The sequence below is a fragment of the Chiloscyllium punctatum genome, chromosome 34, assembly GCF_047496795.1.
Source record: "Chiloscyllium punctatum isolate Juve2018m chromosome 34, sChiPun1.3, whole genome shotgun sequence".
In the NCBI taxonomy this organism is placed as follows: domain Eukaryota; kingdom Metazoa; phylum Chordata; class Chondrichthyes; order Orectolobiformes; family Hemiscylliidae; genus Chiloscyllium; species Chiloscyllium punctatum.
In genome coordinates, this window is record NC_092772.1 from 50,775,896 (window position 1) to 50,793,662 (window position 17,767).

General features: G+C 48.9%; 1 protein-coding gene across 5 annotated transcripts in view; it reads left to right on the forward strand.

The window, feature by feature from the left end:
* Positions 1-17,767, forward strand: part of dyrk1b (dual-specificity tyrosine-(Y)-phosphorylation regulated kinase 1B) — a 95,145-nt gene that overhangs the window by 57,878 nt on the left and 19,500 nt on the right. For 4 of the 5 annotated variants that reach the window (XM_072553498.1, XM_072553497.1, XM_072553496.1 and 1 more), the window contains exons 2-9: positions 9,233-9,456; positions 10,341-10,460; positions 12,475-12,663; positions 13,564-13,711; positions 14,275-14,561; positions 15,057-15,203; positions 15,335-15,475; positions 16,723-17,026. In XM_072553498.1, coding sequence (XP_072409599.1) covers positions 9,313-9,456; positions 10,341-10,460; positions 12,475-12,663; positions 13,564-13,711; positions 14,275-14,561; positions 15,057-15,203; positions 15,335-15,475; positions 16,723-17,026 — 1,480 coding nt within the window. In that variant the 5' untranslated portion in view covers positions 9,233-9,312. The remainder of the gene's footprint in view (positions 1-9,232; positions 9,457-10,340; positions 10,461-12,474; positions 12,664-13,563; positions 13,712-14,274; positions 14,562-15,056; positions 15,204-15,334; positions 15,476-16,722; positions 17,027-17,767) is intronic. The other variant, XM_072553500.1, reaches the window with a different exon arrangement.

Here is a 17,767-nt window from a genome sequence, read left to right on the forward strand (position 1 = left end):
CCCTGAACCAGCCACCTCAAGACCTCTTTAAAGCCATCAGTGTGCCAGTGTTAATGGGCTTTCCATTAAGCAGCAGACAGTCTCAGTATTAACACTGATAAGGCCCTCACTTCCTGTTTGGGTGGATGTGTTCATTAGCTGATTAGTCAGCTAATACAGTGTAGCTGTTGTGTCCACTGTTGGTGCTGTGCTGTACTGGAATGCAGCCAGATACACTGCATTTTGACTCACATATCCTGATCAGATCTTTCCTGTACATCACACCTTCCTGGTACCCTCTCTGCAGCGTGGAGGCACTTCTTTACTTTGTGTTCCTGCCGGAAAACCGTTCCTTGTTGAAACATGCAGAATTCTCAGGATTGATGCTGAGAGTCAGTTTCTTCCTCTTTTGTCTGGGTTACCCTTTCAGGAGAAGGAGTCGGATGTTTCCACTTTTTCCTTTGTGCAGTTTCTCAGCTTTGTTTCACGTCTTTGTTGTTTTTGTTGAGTAGCGGAATAGGCTTGAAGGGTTAACTGGCTACTCGAGCTCCATCGTCCTTGGTTCTCGGGTGTTCTCTCTCTTTTCATGTTCTTGTGTTTGTCTTTTGCGCACACTCTGCCTAGCCTACCCTTCCTCTTGTCTCTTACTCCCCACTCCGTTTCTTCACTTTTTCCAGTTGTGTCCTTCTAATCCTCTTCTGCTTACTCCTGTCTTCAACTAGTGGGTCAGGAAATACTGTTCTGTTCTAACCAATAGAAACGTAAATAAGTTGACCTTTCCTTCTGCTCTACTACTTTGTTGGGTGGTGGTGGGGTGGGGGGGGGCGGAGTTGTCAAAGGAGCACACAATCTGAGTTTGGATGAGGAGCAGAGGGGAATCTGCAGGAGTAAGGGTTAGTTGGAAGAGCACATTGTTGCTGTCTGACAGTTGCAGACTATTCAGATTAAATCTTAGTGCTTGTAGGCGTTGGGTACGGTACGGGGAGAACCAGAGAACAACTTGAACTGTGAATGTGCATTTTCAGATAAATCATGAGGCCACACATATTGGGCAGGTTGCAGCATTTACTTGTCTGTGCTGTGTGAGACTCTCGAGAATCTTGAGTCTTACAGCACAGAAAGAAGCCTTTGGCACATCATGTCCAGGCTGGTCATCAAGCAAATATCTATCCACTTTAGTCTTGTTTTCCAGTGCTTGGCCAGCAGCCTTGAACGCTGTGCCATTTCAAGTGATTATCTTTTTCCAATTTTTTATGAAATTTGTTTGTGGGATGTGGGTGTTGCTGGCCGGCCGATATTTATTGCCCGTCCCTAGTTGCTCCCCTTGAGAAGGTGGGGGTGAGCTGCCTGCTTGAACCACTGCATTCCACGTGCTGTAGGGTAGACCCAGCAATGTTCCTGAGGGAGGGAATTCCAGGATTTTGACTCAAAATATTTCTTAAATGTGGTGGTTCCTGCCTCTACTGCTCTTTCAGGCTGTGTTTCAGATACCGTCTGATGAATGAAGAAATGTTTCCTCAAATCTTCCAGAGTACTTTCTCAAATCCCCCCCCCCCCACTAAACCTCCTGCTCCTGATCTTGCTTTTGCTGGGGTGTGGAGGTTAGTGACCAGAGTTTGGGAGGAGGCAAGTCTTAGCAATTTGCTTTTGGAACCTGCCTACAGACCCCAGAGTCCACAGACTGAGTGGTAAGGGCCCCATTCAATGAATGTACATTTGGGAAAGGCAAGGCAGGGTGGTTGGCTGTTCTACACTAGTATAAATCAGAAGGGATTCAGAGTTGGGCTTTAGGAGTTTTGTAATTATGAATAACGAGTATATTCTTTAAAGGCTCTCCTTTGGTTGTAGGAAACCTGGCGTCCTGGAGTGTGTCTGCTGCACTGAACCAGCTGGATGGCTGCTTTAGGCACACTCCCTCACAGCTGAACTCTGCCTGTTCCCGGGTTCAATATGCTGAGATGGGGACTCTGTTAACCTGTTCGAGTCACTGGGCATTGGTGTCCAAACTGGAAACTGAAAGGACGCCGCTTTCTGTAAACATCTCTATGTTATAAAATATCTTCAATGCCACTTGCTAATGGAGGGGTTTCTGAGCAATGGGGCTGTGGAAATTGGTGGTGTGTGGATGACACATACACAAGGATGACTGGTTATGATGTTTGGTTTGTCCAGAAATAGTCTGCAGCTGATAACTGTAAATTCTAACTGTTTTGCCACGTTATGTGATGTCTGTTAGTGCTCTAAGTGCAGGATATAAATTAGTGTTGGTTTGCTTTTGAATGTGACTCTTCCCTCTCCATCCATCCCTCAAAGTGTCTGTGTTCCACTCCCATCACTCTTGTTTCTTTCTGTCCGTCTCTGCCTGCCTCTTGCCCCTGACTCAGAATTCTGCACTCTTTCTTGGCCACACTCCATGTGTGTTTATTTACCTGGCTCTGACTGCCATTGGATTGTGTCCATCTTTCACTTTCGTGCATCCACCAAGTTTTTTCACACCTGCATATGCCTGTCACCTTTTGAATTCCTAATTCTGATCTTTCCCACCCAAACTCTGAATATGTCTGTCTTCCTGCTTTTAAACCCATGTCGTCTGCTTTGCTTTTTTCATGTCCTTGCTGCAGTGTCCTCATTCTCATGTGTCCTTGCTTCCTGCCCCCCTCCATGTATCATCACTCCCTGCCCCCCACCATGTCCTTGTTCCATGTCTGTCCATTGCGTCCTCGCTTCCTGTCCCCCGTATCCTTGTTCCCTGCAATCCTGCCATCATTGTCTGTCCACCTCTGTCACTCCCTGCAACCCCTGTCTTGCCCTCCCCACATCCAGCCGACCCGTCTCTGTCCTGCCCCACTCTGTCTCCCTCGTGCCCTTGTTCCATGTCTCTCAGGTCTATGGCTGCCTTTCAGCCCAAGATCTCTAAAACTAGTTAGACACAGAATATTCCCTTTGGTTTAGAGAGTCCCTGGCCCTGACCTTTGACTGCACTGTCTCCTGAGTTTGCCATGTTATTGCGAGTTCCTCCACCTTCTAACAAACACATCACTGCTCTGTCCTCTACTGTCATGGAGCATTCCTTCATCTTCCATCATCTTTGCTCCACTGCTCATTCCCTTCTGCCCCTACAGATGCTGTCCTTTCACTCTCCAGCACCACATAAGGAAGGTGACATCCCTGTGGACTTGCTGCTCAGTGGGCAGGTGGATGGGGGAGCGTTTTAAGATTCTTGTTAACAAATGCCAGGCAGTACTACCCCTCTCACACTAGGAGAAAGCAGACTGGGCAGACGTGGTGATCTGGGAAAGGGGTGCAGTAGTTTGATTGGTCCAAATCTCCACATCAGCTTGTGTGCAATCCTCACGTCTTTGAAATGGTGTGCTGCTTATTATGAACTCCAGGTGGACAGATATTTCCTGATGGTATAAATGGTGATTACGACTTGCTTTTTGCACTAATCTAACTGAGGTTGTAACTAATTCATGGTGTGGAAGGTGGATCTTAATGCAACTCTTGCAACCAAGCTGGTGCTAAAGGTAGAATGCCTTGGACTTGACCAGGCAGTTTAAGAGAGGGCTCCATAAGTCTGGGCAGCCCAGCATCTCTAAGGTTTATTCAGATTTTCACAGAGCATTAACGCAACACGGGAGATGGCACTTACAGCTCAGGTGAGGGTGAGAATGGATGTGTGTTTTGAGAAGATTTGTAGCTCAGGTTGAGGTTTTGGATGTAGGTTTGCTCGCTGAGCTTGGAGGTTCATTTCCAGACATTTTGTTACCTTACTAGGTAACATCTTCAGTGGGCCTCATGTGAAGCAATGCTGAAAAATTCCTGCTTTCTATTTATATGTTTGGGTTGGTGATGTCATTTCCTGTGGTGACGTTATTTCATGTGGTGATGTCACTTCCGGTTCCTTTTCTCAGTGGGGGGGGGGTGGGGTGGTAGATGGGGTCTAACTTGATGTGTTTGTTGGTAGAGTTCTGGTTGGAATACCATGCTTCTAGGAATTCTTGTGCATGTCTCTGTTTGGCTTCTGTTTGGCTTGTCCTAGGATGGATGTGTTGTCCCAGTCGAAGTGGTGTCCTTCCTTATCGATATGTGAGGATACTAGTGAGAGAGGGTCATGTCTTTTTGTGGCTAGTTGATGTTCATGTATCCTGGTGGCTAGTTTTCTGCCTGTTTGTCCAATGTAGTGTTTGTTACAGTCCTTGCATGGTATTTTGTAAATGACGTTAGTTTTGCTCATTGTCTGTATAGGGTCTTTCAACTTCATTAGCTGCTGTTTTAGTGTGTTGGTGAGTTTGTGGGCTACCATGAAGCCAAGGGGTCTGAATAGTCTGACAGTCATTTCCAAGATGTCTTTGATGTTGGGGAGAGTGGCTAGGGTTTCTGGACCTGCTTTGTCTGCTAGAATTCCTAGAAGCATGGCATTCCAACCTGAACTCTACGAACAAATACATAGAGTTAGACCCCATCTACCACTCCTAGAAAAGGAACAGGAAGTTCACCACAGGAAATGACATCACCAACCCAAGGAAACTGCAGGTTCATAGCTCCTTGAGAGTGGAGTCGCAGGTAGATAGGATAGTGAAGAAGGCTTTTGGTATGCTTTCCTTTATTGGTCAGAGTATTGAGTACAGGAGTTGGGAGGTCATGTTGCGGCTGTACAGGACATTGGTTAGGCCACTGTTGGAATATTGCGTGCAATTCTGGTCTCCTTCCTATCGGAAAGATGTTGTGAAACTTGAAAAGGTTCAGAAAAGATTGACAAGGATGTTGCCAGGGTTGGAGGATTTGAGCTACAGGGAGAGGCTGAACAGGCTGGGGCTGTTTTCCCTGAAGCGTCGGAGGCTGAGGGGTGACCTTAGAGGTTTATAAAATCATGAGGGACATGGATAGGGTAATTAGACAAAGTCTTTTCCCTGGGGTGGGGGAGTCCAGAACTAGAGGGGCATAGGTTTAGGGTGAGAGGGGAAAGATATAAAAGAGACCTAAGGGGCAACTTTTTCACCCAGAGGATGATACGTGTATGAAATGAGCTGCCAGAGGATGTGCTGGAGGCTGGTACAGTTGCAATATTTAAGAGGCATTTGGATGGGTATATGAATAAGAAGGGTTTGGAGGGATATGGGCTGGGTGCTGGCAGGTGGGACTGGATTGGGTTGGGATATCTGGTCGGCATGGACGGGTTGGGCCGAAGGGTCTGTTTCCGTGCTGTACACCTTTATGACTCTGTGACTCTAAACCTGAACATATAAATAGAAAGCAGGAATTTTTCAGCATTGCTTCGCATGAGGCCCACTGAAGATGTTACCTAGTAAGGTAACGAAATGCATGGAAGTGAACCTTTTCAGCTCCGCGAGCAAACCCACATCCAAAATGGATGCTTTGTGCTGCTTATGGTAGGAGAAACAATCACGCCCCGCTGGTCAGTCATCGTCCACCTCAAGCTGGGTAAGCTGGTCCAGATATTTCACTGGCTTCCTGGAGAGGACCCAATCAAACCGAACATCCAGCAAAATAAAAGGTAGCATGGGATGTCAGGAGCACACGTTCCAGACTGATCGACTGCTGGTTGCTAATGTGTGTGAGACCGCTCTCATTGACATGAAATTCCGTTGGCTGGACATGTGACATCTCTTCCCTACTAGAAACCAGACTGACCAATGTTAGGATCACTGAAAGAAAACCATTCATCTGCCAGGGGAAGAGTTCAGAGGAACATGGGGCTCACTGATGTTTCTGATGGGACACCTTCACCAATGGTTCAGAATGTGTTTACTCCATTGGTGTCTCACTACAAACATGGCCCATTAAGCTCAACTGTGTATCTGTGCTTCACCACCAAGGTGTGGATCTGATTTTGAAGGTTACCTTTGAACATGCCTGCTCACTGTTGGTGTGTGCTTGCTGGGAAGGGCTGGAAATGGTACCATTGTGTACCATGAAACTATTGTAGGCTCAAGATCATGGAACAATGTAGCACAGGAGGTCCATTCAGCCAATTGTAGCTATGTTCTGATTCCTTCACGACTCTCAGCCTGCCCCACCCACCTCCATCTCCATAAGGTTGAAGGCGCAAAGGTATCTCATTTGGCCAATTGAGCTTGTGTTGCCATTCAATAAGATTGTGACTAATCTGATGCTCATCAACTTCACTCTCCTGCCTTTTCCCCATAATCCTTCATTCCCTTACTGATTAAAATTCTGTCTGACTCAGCCTTGTGTGTATATATATACTTAATGATGCTCTTCAGCTGTTTGCAGTAAAGAATTGCACAGATTCGCTACCCTCTGAGAGAAAAAATATTCTTCCGCATTTCTGTCTTAAATAGGTGATTCTGTATTCTGAAAAGGTTCTTTATTCTGGTCCTAGACTCTTCCACGAGGGGAAACAACTTCTCCACGTCTACCCTGTCAAGTCCCTAAGAATCTTAACCAAAAGAACTGCAGATGCTGTGAATCAGAAACAAAAACAGAACTTGTTGAAAAAGCTCAGCAGGTCTGGCAGCATCTGTGAAGAGAAATCAGAGTTAATGTTTCAGGTCCGGTGACTCTTCCTCAGAATGAGGAAATTTGTTGATTCGCTGCTGATCGCAGGTTGCTCTGTAATCGCCGTCGATGGGGATCGCAGGTTGTTCTGTAATTGCCGTCAATGGGGATCGCAGGTTGTTCTGTAATCGCCGTCGATGGGGATCGCAGGTTGTTCTGTAATTGCTGTCCCTGTTCGATGGGGATCGCAGGTTGCTCTGTAATCGTCGTTGATGGGGCTCGCAGGTTGCTCTGTAGTTGCCGTCGATGGGGATCGCAGGTTGCTTTGTAATCGCCATCGCTGCGTTGATAGGGATCGCAGGTTGTTCTGTAATTGCTGTCCCTGTTCGATGGGGATCGCAGGTTGTTCTGTAATCGCCGTCGATGGGGATTGCAGGTTGCTCTGTAATCGCTGTCGCTGTGTCAATGGGGATCGCAGGTTGCTCTGTAATCGCTGTCGCTGTGTCGATGGGGATCGCAGGTTGCTCTGTAATCGCTGTCGCTGTGTCAATGGGGATCGCAGGTTGCTCTGTAATCGCTGTCGCTGTGTCAATGAGGATCGCAGGTTGCTGTGTAATCGCTGTCGATGGGGATCGCAGGTCGCTCTGTAATCGCCGTCAATGGGGATCGCAGGTTGCTCTGTAATCGCTGTCGCTATGTCAATGGGGATCGCAGGTTGCTCTGTAATCGCTGTCGCTGTGTCAATGAGGATCGCAGGTTGCTGTGTAATCACTGTCGATGGGGATCGCAGGTCGCTCTGTAATCGCCGTCAATGGGGATCGCAGGTTGCTCTGTAATCGCTGTCGCTGTGTCAATGGGGATCGCAGATTGCTCTGTAATCTCCGTCGATGGGGATCGCAGGTCGCTCTGTAATCGCCGTCGATGGGGATCACAGGTCGCTCTGTAATCGCCGTCGATGGGGATCACAGATCGCTCTGTAATCGCCGTCGATGGGGATCACAGGTCGCTCTGTAATCGCCGTCAATGGGGATCACAGGTCGCTCTGTAATCACCGTCAATGGGGATCACAGGTCGCTCTGTAATCACCGTCAATGGGGATCACAGGTCGCTCTGTAATCACCGTCAATGGGGATCACAGGTCGCTCTGTAATCACCGTCAATGGGGATCACAGGTCGCTCTGTAATCACCGTCAATGGGGATCACAGGTCGCTCTGTAATCACCGTCCATGGGGATCACAGGTCGCTCTGTAATCACCGTCGATGGGGATCACAGGTCGCTCTGTAATCACCGTCGATGGGGATCACAGGTCGCTCTGTAATCACCGTCGATGGGGATCACAGGTCGCTCTGTAATCGCCGTCGATGGGGATCACAGGTCGCTCTGTAATCGCCGTCGATGGGGATCGCAGGTCGCTCTGTAATCGCTGTCGCTGTGTCAATGGGGATCGCAGGTCGCTCTGTAATCGCTGTCGCTGTGTCAATGGGGATCACAGGTCGCTCTGTAATCGCCGTCGATGGGGATCGCAGGTCGCTCTGTAATCGCTGTCGCTGTGTCAATGGGGATCGCAGGTCGCTCTGTAATCGCCGTCGATGGGGATCGCAGGTCGCTCTGTAATCGCTGTCGCTGTGTCAATGGGGATCGCAGGTCGCTCTGTAATCGCCGTCGATGGGGATCGCAGGTCGCTCTGTAATCGCTGTCGCTGTGTCAATGGGGATCGCAGGTCGCTTTGTAATCGCCGTCGATGGGGATCGCAGGTCGCTCTGTAATCGCCGTCGATGGGGATCGCAGGTCGCTCTGTAATCGCCGTCGATGGGGATCGCAGGTCGCTCTGTAATCGCCGTCGATGGGGATCGCAGGTCACTGCTGATCGCGAGTTGCTCTGTAATCACTGTTGCTGTGTCGATTTTAATGGGAAAACGCAGTTGCTTGAGGTCCTCCTTGCTGTCACGTGCTCTAATTCCAACTTGTGTGCTGTCAGAGTGCCTGCAGCCCCCGCAGCATCCCGAACCCTGTCAGATCTTTTCGATTGTATAAGGATCTTGCTGTTAATTGCTGCCCAGTTAATTTAGTTGCAGAATCTGTTCCCTCGGTTGTTGGAAGTGTATCTGGCGGGTTTGGTCACTGTATTGATCATCAGCGGTGTAAACATTTTCATGAGAGCTTCAGGAGTGGAAATGTCAGGATGTCTGTGTCAATAGGGGCTCAGAGAGTCATACATGCTCCCTTATTGGTAGGTTACAGGGAGTTCATGTCTCACTGCAAACATCCGAGTCCAAATTCGGAGTGTCACATCCTGGTACAGTGCCAAAAGAGTGCTGCCCTATCGGAGGGTCAGTGCTGAGGGAGTGGGCACTGTCGGAGGGTCAGTGCTGAGGGAGTGGGCACTGTCGGAGGGTCAGTGCTGAGGGAGTGGGCACTGTCGGAGGGTCAGTGCTGAGGAAGTGGGCATTGTCGGAGCGTCAATGCTGAGGGAGTGGGCACTGTCGGAGGGTCAATGCTGAGGGAGCGCCACACTGTCAGTCATTTCAATTAAAACATTAATCAGAAGCTCAATTTGCTCTCCTGGGTTGTCCTGGCCACTTGCTCTATCTGCTTTGTCTGTACCATTTCCTTCATTACTACAGAGAATTTTCTGTAATGAGTTCATTCATTTGCTGTGAAGCATCATGACATCCCGAGGGGGAAGAGGCATCAGAGGAATGCAGCTCCTCTATTATTCCACGTGGACGTATGTCTGAATGACCGGCTTTCCTTTGTTTTGTTTGCAGGTGGGACCAGCTCAGGATGCAAGCCCCCCTCCAAACACTGCTTGCCTGCCTCATTTGGCTTCACCCCCGCTGAACCCAGCATGTCAAACCAACATGGCCACCTGCCTCTTGGCAACGTGCAGCCCATGTGTGAACTGCAGCAGGTCCGGCAGGGACATCACTGGGGAGTGACCGCTGGCCGGGCACCCAACTCTGACCACCAGAGAGGCAACCACAGTGAGCGGGTACGTTCCAAATACATGATCAGAGAATGGTTCCTGCCTAAGTTCAGATATGCTCTGATTGTCTGCCTCCCTCTCGTTCTCTCACGCACATACACGTGCGCTCTCTCTGTCTCTCTGTGCTCACCTTGGGAATACAGACACTGCCTTGCAAGCATGTGCTGCCTTCCTGTCCCTCTTCATCAAACAATGTCAAACTGTTTGCGGGACAGTTAATGCCAGCTTGCTAGTTGAGTCCCAGAGCTGCACCAATGTTGACATCTTTCCCAGCAGCAGTTACTGGATTCTGGTTTGGAACCGCAGTACTGACTGGCCTTTCCCTATTCCAACCCAGGGAAGCCTTTCATTTGTGGGCCCTGTTGCCCTGATCCCTCTCTCTGCCCTGACCTCTACTCAATGAATTTCCTTTCGTCCATGTGCTTTTTTCTTGTTGCCAAGTAAGTTTTCCCTTCAAAAGAAGTAGTTCAAAAGAAAAGTGGGTGGCACAGTGGTTAGCACTGCTGCCTCACAGCGCCAGAGACCCGGGTTCAATTCCCGCCTCAGGCGACTGACTGTGTGGAGTTTGCACGTTCTCCCTGTGTCTGCGTGGGCTTCGTCCGGGTGCTCTGGTTTCCTCCCACAGTCCAAAAATGTGCAGGTTAGGGGAATTGGCCATGCTAAATTGCCCATAGTGTTAGGTGAAGAGGTAAATGTAGGGGAATGGGTCTGGGTGGGTTGCTCTTCGGAGGGTCAGTGTGAACTTGTTGGGCCGAAGGGCCTGTTTCCATACTGTGGGGAATCTGATCTAATCTAATCTAAAACCCCAACCTGTTTCAAGTGTGTCAGCAGGTTGGAACCAAAACCTTCTAGTCCCCGGATTTCCGTAACTCTGCTGTCTGTCTTTGCAGATGCTATCGGACATGACGATCTTACAAAGGAGGATTCCAGTTAGTTTTCGTGACCCTGGGACGGCGCCTCTGAGAAAACTCTCGGTGGATTTGATAAAGACGTACAAGCACATTAATGAGGTGAGCACTTGGCCCTTCAGCTCCTCTCATTGTGTTGGCAGTTAAATAAAGGTGCGATTGTAGTTTGGGATGAAGACCATGAGACCATAAGGAACAGGACCAGGCTGTTTGACCCTTTGAGCCGGCTCCACTATTCAATAGGGTCATGGCTGGCCTAACATGCCTCATATCCACATTCCTGCCCTTTCCCCATGACCCTTGATTCCCCAACTGATCAAGAGTCCCCTACTCTCTCAGCTTTGAATATACACAAGGACTCTCCGCGCACACTCTGTGCCAAAGAGTTCCAAATACTGTCAAGAAGAAATTTCTCCTGATCTCGGTCTTAAATTGGTGCTTCTTCATTTCTGAGACTGGTTCTAGACTCTCCCGTGAGGTGAAACGTCCTCTCAACATTGACCCTGCCAAACCTCTTAAGAATCTGATATACATCAATGATTTGGAGAAAGGTGTAGGTTGCCTCGTTAGCAAGTTTGCAGATGGCACTAAGATTAATGGAGTAGCAGGTAGTGAAGGGAACTGTTAGAGAATACAGCAGAATATAGATAGATTGGAGAGTTGGACAGAGAAATGGCAGATGGAGTTCAGACAAATGCGAGGTGATGGGTTTTGAAAGATCCAATTCAAGAGCGAACTATACAGTAAATGGAAAAGTCCTGGGGAAAACTGATGTGCAGAGAGATCTGGGTGTTCAGATCTGTTGTTCCCTGAAGGTGGCAACGCAGGTCAGTAAAGTGGTCTAGAAGGCATAGGGCATGCTTTCCTTCATTGGACAGGGTATTGAGTACAAGGGTTGGCAGGTCATGTTACAGTTGTGTAAGACTTTGGTTTGGCCACATTTGGAATATTGCGTATAGTTCTGGTCGCCACATTACCAAAAGGATGTGGATGCTTTGGAGAGGGTGCAGAGGAGGTTCACCAGGATGTTGCCTGGTATAGAGGGGGCTAGCTATGAGGAGAGGTTGAGTAGGTTAGGATTATTTTCATGAGAAAGAAAGCGGTTGAGGTGGGGGGACCTGATTGAGGTCTACAAAATCACGAGAAATGTAGACAGGGTGGCTAACAAGAAACTTTTTCCCAGAGTGGGGGACTCAATTACAAGGGGTCATGAGTTCAAAGTGAGAGGGGAAAGGTTTAAGGGAGCTATGCATGGAAAATTCTTTATGCAGAGGGTGGTAGGTGCCTGGAACTCATTGCCAGCGGAGGTGGTTGGGGTGGGAACGATAGCATCATTTACGATGTACCTAGACAGATACATGGATGGGCAGGGAGCAAAGGGATACAGATCCTTAGAAAATAGCTGACAGGTTTCGATAGAGGATCTGGATCGGTGCAGGCTTGGAGGGGCTGAAAGGCCTGTTCTTGTGCTGTAAGGTTCTTTGTTACGAGATTATTTCTTCTTGTAAACTTCAACTTATTTAGCCTTTGCTCATCAGCCAATCCCTCCCCATTCCCAGGGATCATCCTCGTGAACTTTCTCTGAAACTGCCTCCAATGAAATGACATCTTTCCTTAAACAAGGACACTGGAACAGCTGTCAGTATTATAGCACCGTGTCCAGTTGCAGTGAGATTTCCCTACTGTTATACTTTAACCCCCTTGGAATAAGGGCCAACAAACCATTAGCTTTCCTGATTCCCTTCTGCCTCTGTGTGCCAGCGTTCTGTGTTTTGTCCACAAGTCCACCCGAGTTCCTTTGTGTCGCAGCTTTCTGCGTTTAAATATTACTCCATTCTTTTGTTCTCCCTTTTGAAAATGAACAACTGCACTATTTCTCACGTTATTCTCCATTTGCCACCTTTTTGCCCAGTGACTGAAGCCATGAATATCTGAGTAAACTGTGTCCCTCTCGGTGCTTGCCCTGCTATCGGTTTTTTCTTTGTGTTGTTTGCAGATGTTGGGATGGGGGAAATGTAGCTGTGAGTTAATCGGTGTTTCTGTAAGGTGCAATGTGATTGATGTAGCTCCCTCCCTCGTCTTCACCTTCTCTGACTCAGTCTCTGGAATTCTGCAGGTGTACTATGCCAAGAAAAAGCGTCGTGCCCAACACGTTCCCCCAGACGACTCCAGCAACAAGAAGGAGAGGAAGATTTACAATGACGGCTACGATGATGATAACTATGATTACATTGTGAAGAATGGGGAGAAGTGGATGGAGCGATATGAGATTGACTCCCTGATTGGGAAGGGCTCATTTGGGCAGGTAATGGACAAGGCAGGGTGTAGTTTCAGCAGAGTTAGAAAGCACCCTGAAATATAGGACTGAGGCCCATTAAAGCTCCAACATTGTATACTCCCAGTTAGAGATGGGGAGCATGCAGGATCCTGCTCCTGGTAACAGACCAGTCGCTTAAAGTGAACATAGGACAAGTGTCAAGTCATCTTTGTGATATGCTGGAGAAGGCTCTCTGTTTGCCTTCACCTGTCTCTTTGGTTTTCCCCGCAATATGACCCCCTATCTGTTTTAAACCGGAGCTGAGCTCGAGACAGCATGTTGTGTCCTTCCCACCTGGGCCAGTTATTTCCTCTGCCTCCGAACTCTCCTCTTCCCGTGTACTTCTGGAAGAGCTCTTTCCACCACCATCCCTCTTCTCCCCCCACCTCTAAATCTCCAGCAACGCCCTGATCACCTTCCTAGAAGAGTCCTTGATTTTGCTGACAGATTTCACCATGGCCTTGCTGACCTAGTGCAGAGACCTTCACCCCCACCTCAACAGTCCTAGTGCGGAGCCCCTCACCCCCCACCTTAAAAATCCTAATGCCGAGCATTATTCCCTCAGGACTCACTGCTTTGGTGTCTGTTTTTGTAAATGACTTTGTGGCATCTGGCCTGTTGATCACTCATTCTCTCGCACTCTGTCTATCTCCCTCTTCCTCACATGTTCGCCCTCTATATCTTTCTCTTGCACTCTTTCTTTCATGCTATCTCTCTTGTGCTCTGTCCATATCTGTCTCTATCTCTCTCTCTCTCTCTCTCTCTCGTGTGTGTGTGTGCTCTCTCTGTATCGTTCTTCCTTGCTGTCCCTCACTCACACTACCTCTCTCGTCCCCCTCTCGCTGTCTGTTCTCTGCCTGCTTGCCTCCCTGTCCCTCCTTTCTCCAGGTAGTGAAGGCCTACGATCATCATGAGCAGGAGTGGGTGGCCATCAAGATCATCAAGAATAAGAAGGCCTTCCTGAACCAGGCCCAGATTGAATTGCGCCTTCTGGAGCTCATGAACAAACATGACACCGAGATGAAGTATTACATTGGTAAGAAGGGCCAGTAAACTGGGCTGTGGAACAGACAGGGGACAGCCACTTGCTGGGAGCGTTCCTGGGCTAACCCTGAACTCCTCTTTGAAATAGGCTGGCAACAAGGTGGGGCTCCCCATCACATGGCATTGAGCAATAACTGTTGGCCTTGTCAGGGACATTCACGTCCCAAAGGAAAGATCGTTCAAGGAAAAATAGCCAGGCTCCAGTTCTGGAGTGAAATCTGTTGGTGGGGGGGCTAGGGTCCTCCAGAAAGATTGTTGCCAGCTGAAGGTGACTTTGGAAGGCTGTTACCTTTCAGTATTGGAGCGCAGTTTAATGTAAATACAACAGAAAATGTTGGGAATACTCAGCAGATTGAAGAGAAAGAGAAGCTGAGTTAATATTTCAGGCATTAGAGCAAACAGGAATGAGTGAGAGATGTAATAGGTTGTGACTGAGTGCAGAAGCAGTGAGGGTTCCTGATTGAGTGTGTGACGGGAGAGATCAATGGCACTAAGTCAGTTCGATGTAAACTCTTGCCTTTCTGTGTTTGTCATCACCCCCTCTTTCCACCACAGTTCACTTGAAGCGGCATTTCATGTTCCGGAACCATCTGTGCTTGGTCTTTGAGCTGCTCTCCTACAACCTGTACGACCTGCTTAGAAACACCAACTTCCGCGGGGTCTCCCTGAACCTGACTCGCAAGTTTGCCCAGCAGATGTGTACAGCCCTGCTGTTCCTGGCCACCCCTGAGCTCAGTATCATCCACTGTGACCTGAAGCCTGAGAACATCCTCCTGTGCAACCCCAAGCGCAGTGCCATCAAAATCGTCGACTTTGGCAGCTCCTGTCAACTAGGGCAAAGGGTCAGAATGCTGTGCCAAATCCGCTAAAATAGTATGGCTTTGTGTGTGTGTGTGAGAGAGAGAGAGAGAGAGAGTCTGTGGGGGGACTGTGTTATGTTTGAGAGAGAGTCTGGAGCAGGAGTTGGGGGAGGTGCAGTTTGTGTGTGTGAGGGGTGTGTATGAGTGAGAGAGCCTTTTGGGTGGGGGGGGAGGGGGGGAGCTGCGGTTTGTGTGTGGAGGCTCTGTGTGTGTGTGTGTGTGTGAGAGGCCTGTACTGTGGCGGGGCTGTGGTGTGTGTTTGAGGGAAGTGGGGTGGGGGGGGGGGAGATTTGCGTGTGTGTGTGGGGGGGGACTGTGTGTATGTGCATGTGCACCTGCAGGGGCTAAGAGCGCGTGTCCGGTGTGTGGTGGGCTGGGGCAGGCCATATGCTTCTGCCTACAAGCTCCTCGTGTCTTTCTGTCTGTGCTGTGATGACCCGTGCAGCTGGTTTAGTGGAATTTGTCCTCTTGTCACAGATTTACCAATATATCCAGAGTCGTTTCTATCGCTCTCCTGAAGTGCTGCTTGGCATGCCGTATGACCTGGCCATTGACATGTGGTCACTGGGCTGTATCCTGGTGGAAATGCACACCGGAGAGCCTCTCTTCAGTGGGTCGAATGAGGTGAGCTACTGTCCTGTGTTGAACACTCGCCCCTTGTCTGTCCTACTGCATTGATCTGTAAGCTATTGTTGTCTCATTCTGGCCACGTGTGTTACTCGTTGTAACTCCCAACCTCTACTTTTCCTGTTTAGGTGGATCAGATGAATAAGATTGTGGAGGTAGTGGGGATTCCTCCTAGTCACATGCTGGAACAGGCACCCAAAGCCCGCAAGTACTTTGAGAAGCTCTCTGACGGGCTGTGGGCTGTCAAAAAAGTGAAGGATGTGAAGAAGGTATGTCCTGGGTTCCACCAGGCCCCTTTGAGTTCTGTGTAAGCAGCTGCAGCAGCACACGCTGTGTACTGGGTATCATGGGGCACTATTCATGACAGCTCTCTGTGGATGCACTCGTGCCTTAGAATGTGAGTGGGGAAAGGGGAGAGCCAGGCAGTGTCGGGGTTAGGAGAGTGATGGTCTGAGGGGGAAGCGAGTTGCACAGGGGGCACAGTGTATAGGTTTGGAGAGCAGAGAGAAGCAGAATGTAATCTGGTCTCAGTTGTTGATACTCCTGGCTGAGTCCAATTTCAGGGTGAAATCTGGATCAAGCGATTATTAAAAAGAAATGTTAGTTAACATGGTGAAGGTTCACTGAAACATAGTCATGTGAGGCTGCGGTGTCTTTAACAACAGAACAGAGGTTTACTACACAACAGACAGAAACAACGCAAGCTATCTCAATGTAGAACACAGTTGGGAAAATTCGAAAGCACCTCGCAAAAAAAAACAAGGTTCAACTTGTTCCTTAAAACTATCACTTTGCCTCAATTCAAATCCAGAGAAATTGTCACCCTATATCAAAACTACAAGGTTAACTTCAATGATTCTCCCAATTTATGTCCAGTGAACTGTGGGCTGATCTTATGTAGAAAATGGAAAGGTGACAGTTTCTCGGCATCAATTCACCCACAGATATCTAACCAAATTCTCCTGATTTAAAAGCTGCATGTGTCAGCCTATACTGTTGAGGTGATGCATTCCTGTAACTGCTCTGGTAAAAACTCCTTTCTAGGACCTCGATGATACCTGCTTCTGACCCCAGTCAGTTCACTTTGGAATTGTGAAAACCTGCAATTCCTGGGGCATCCAAAATTAATCCTTGACTATTCTAATCTGTAGTCAAGCTCTTAGCCTTTCATATTAACTCTAGCTGCCGTATACTACCCTGGTGTGAGCAATTTTCCATTTCCCTTTCTTGCGCTCTGACACGGACTGGATGAGGTCACTTATCCAGAAGGACTGTCTGACCTTGTGAAGCCTGAAATCTCTTCACAAAGTTAGCTGGTACCAACATGTCACAACTTGACAATCCAGACTCTCAAATTGTCTGAATGGATATGGATATGGATATATAAATACCACCCCTTCTGAGAGAGGAGCACAAGAGAAGTGGGAGGTTGGGAAGAAAAGGAGACAGAGGGGAAGCTGTCTCAGGGGAGGATTAACACAGCAAGGGAACGACATATCCTCTGGTCTGTCCACAGGAATATAAAGCAGCCGCTTCCCGCAAACTCCACAACATCATTGGCGTCGAGACGGGTGGACCCAATGGGCGACGGGCAGGTGAACCAGGACACACGCCAGCCGAGTACTTGAAGTTCAAGGACTTGATTCTGAGGATGCTGGACTATGATCCCAAAACACGAATCACCCCTTTCTATGCACTTCAACACAACTTCTTCAAGAAGACCTTGGATGAAGGGACAAACACAAGTAACAGCATCTCAACCAGCCCCTCCGTGGAGCACAGTCAGTCAGCAAGCACTGCCAGCTCTTTGTCCAGCTCAGGTACAGACCACCAGCTGCCTCCCCCCCCCCCCCATACCTTGGAGTGCACATTCCCTCTTCCTCTTCATCTTCATCCACCAGCAGATTGCCTCCATCACCCATCTACTCTCCTTTGTTCATGGTCATCTTAAAGCTGGTTATACGTTCAACATAGGACATCCAATAAATCAGCCAGGGTTTCTGCTCCTGATCACTGTCCAGTGATCCCTGGGTTAGAGAGAGAGAGAGGGGGGAAACCAGCCAGTGTTCCTGCTCCTGATCACTGCCCAGTGATCCCTGGGTTAGAGAGAGAGAGAGGGGGGAAACCAGCCAGTGTTCCTGCTCCTGATCACTGCCCAGTGATCCCTGGGTTAGAGAGAGAGAGAGAGAGGGGGGGGAAATCAGCCAGGGTTCCTGCTCCTGATCACTGCCCAATGATCCCTGCGTTGGAGAGAGAGAGAGAGGGGGGGGAAATCAGCCAGGGTTCCTGCTCCTGATCACTGCCCAGTGATCCCTGCGTTGGAGAGAGAGAGAGAGAGTGCACGCACGCAGGGTAAATCAGCCAAAGTTCCTGCTCCTTCAAAGGTTGGGAGAAGATTTGTAGCTCGGGTGCTCGTTGTTGTGTTTCTGTTTGCCGAGCTGGGAATTTGTCTTGCAAACGTTTCGTCCCCTGTCTAGGTGACATCCTCAGTGCTTGGGAGCCTCCTGTGAAGCGCTCCTGTGCTGTTTCCTCCGGCATTTATAGTGGCCTGTCTCTGCCGC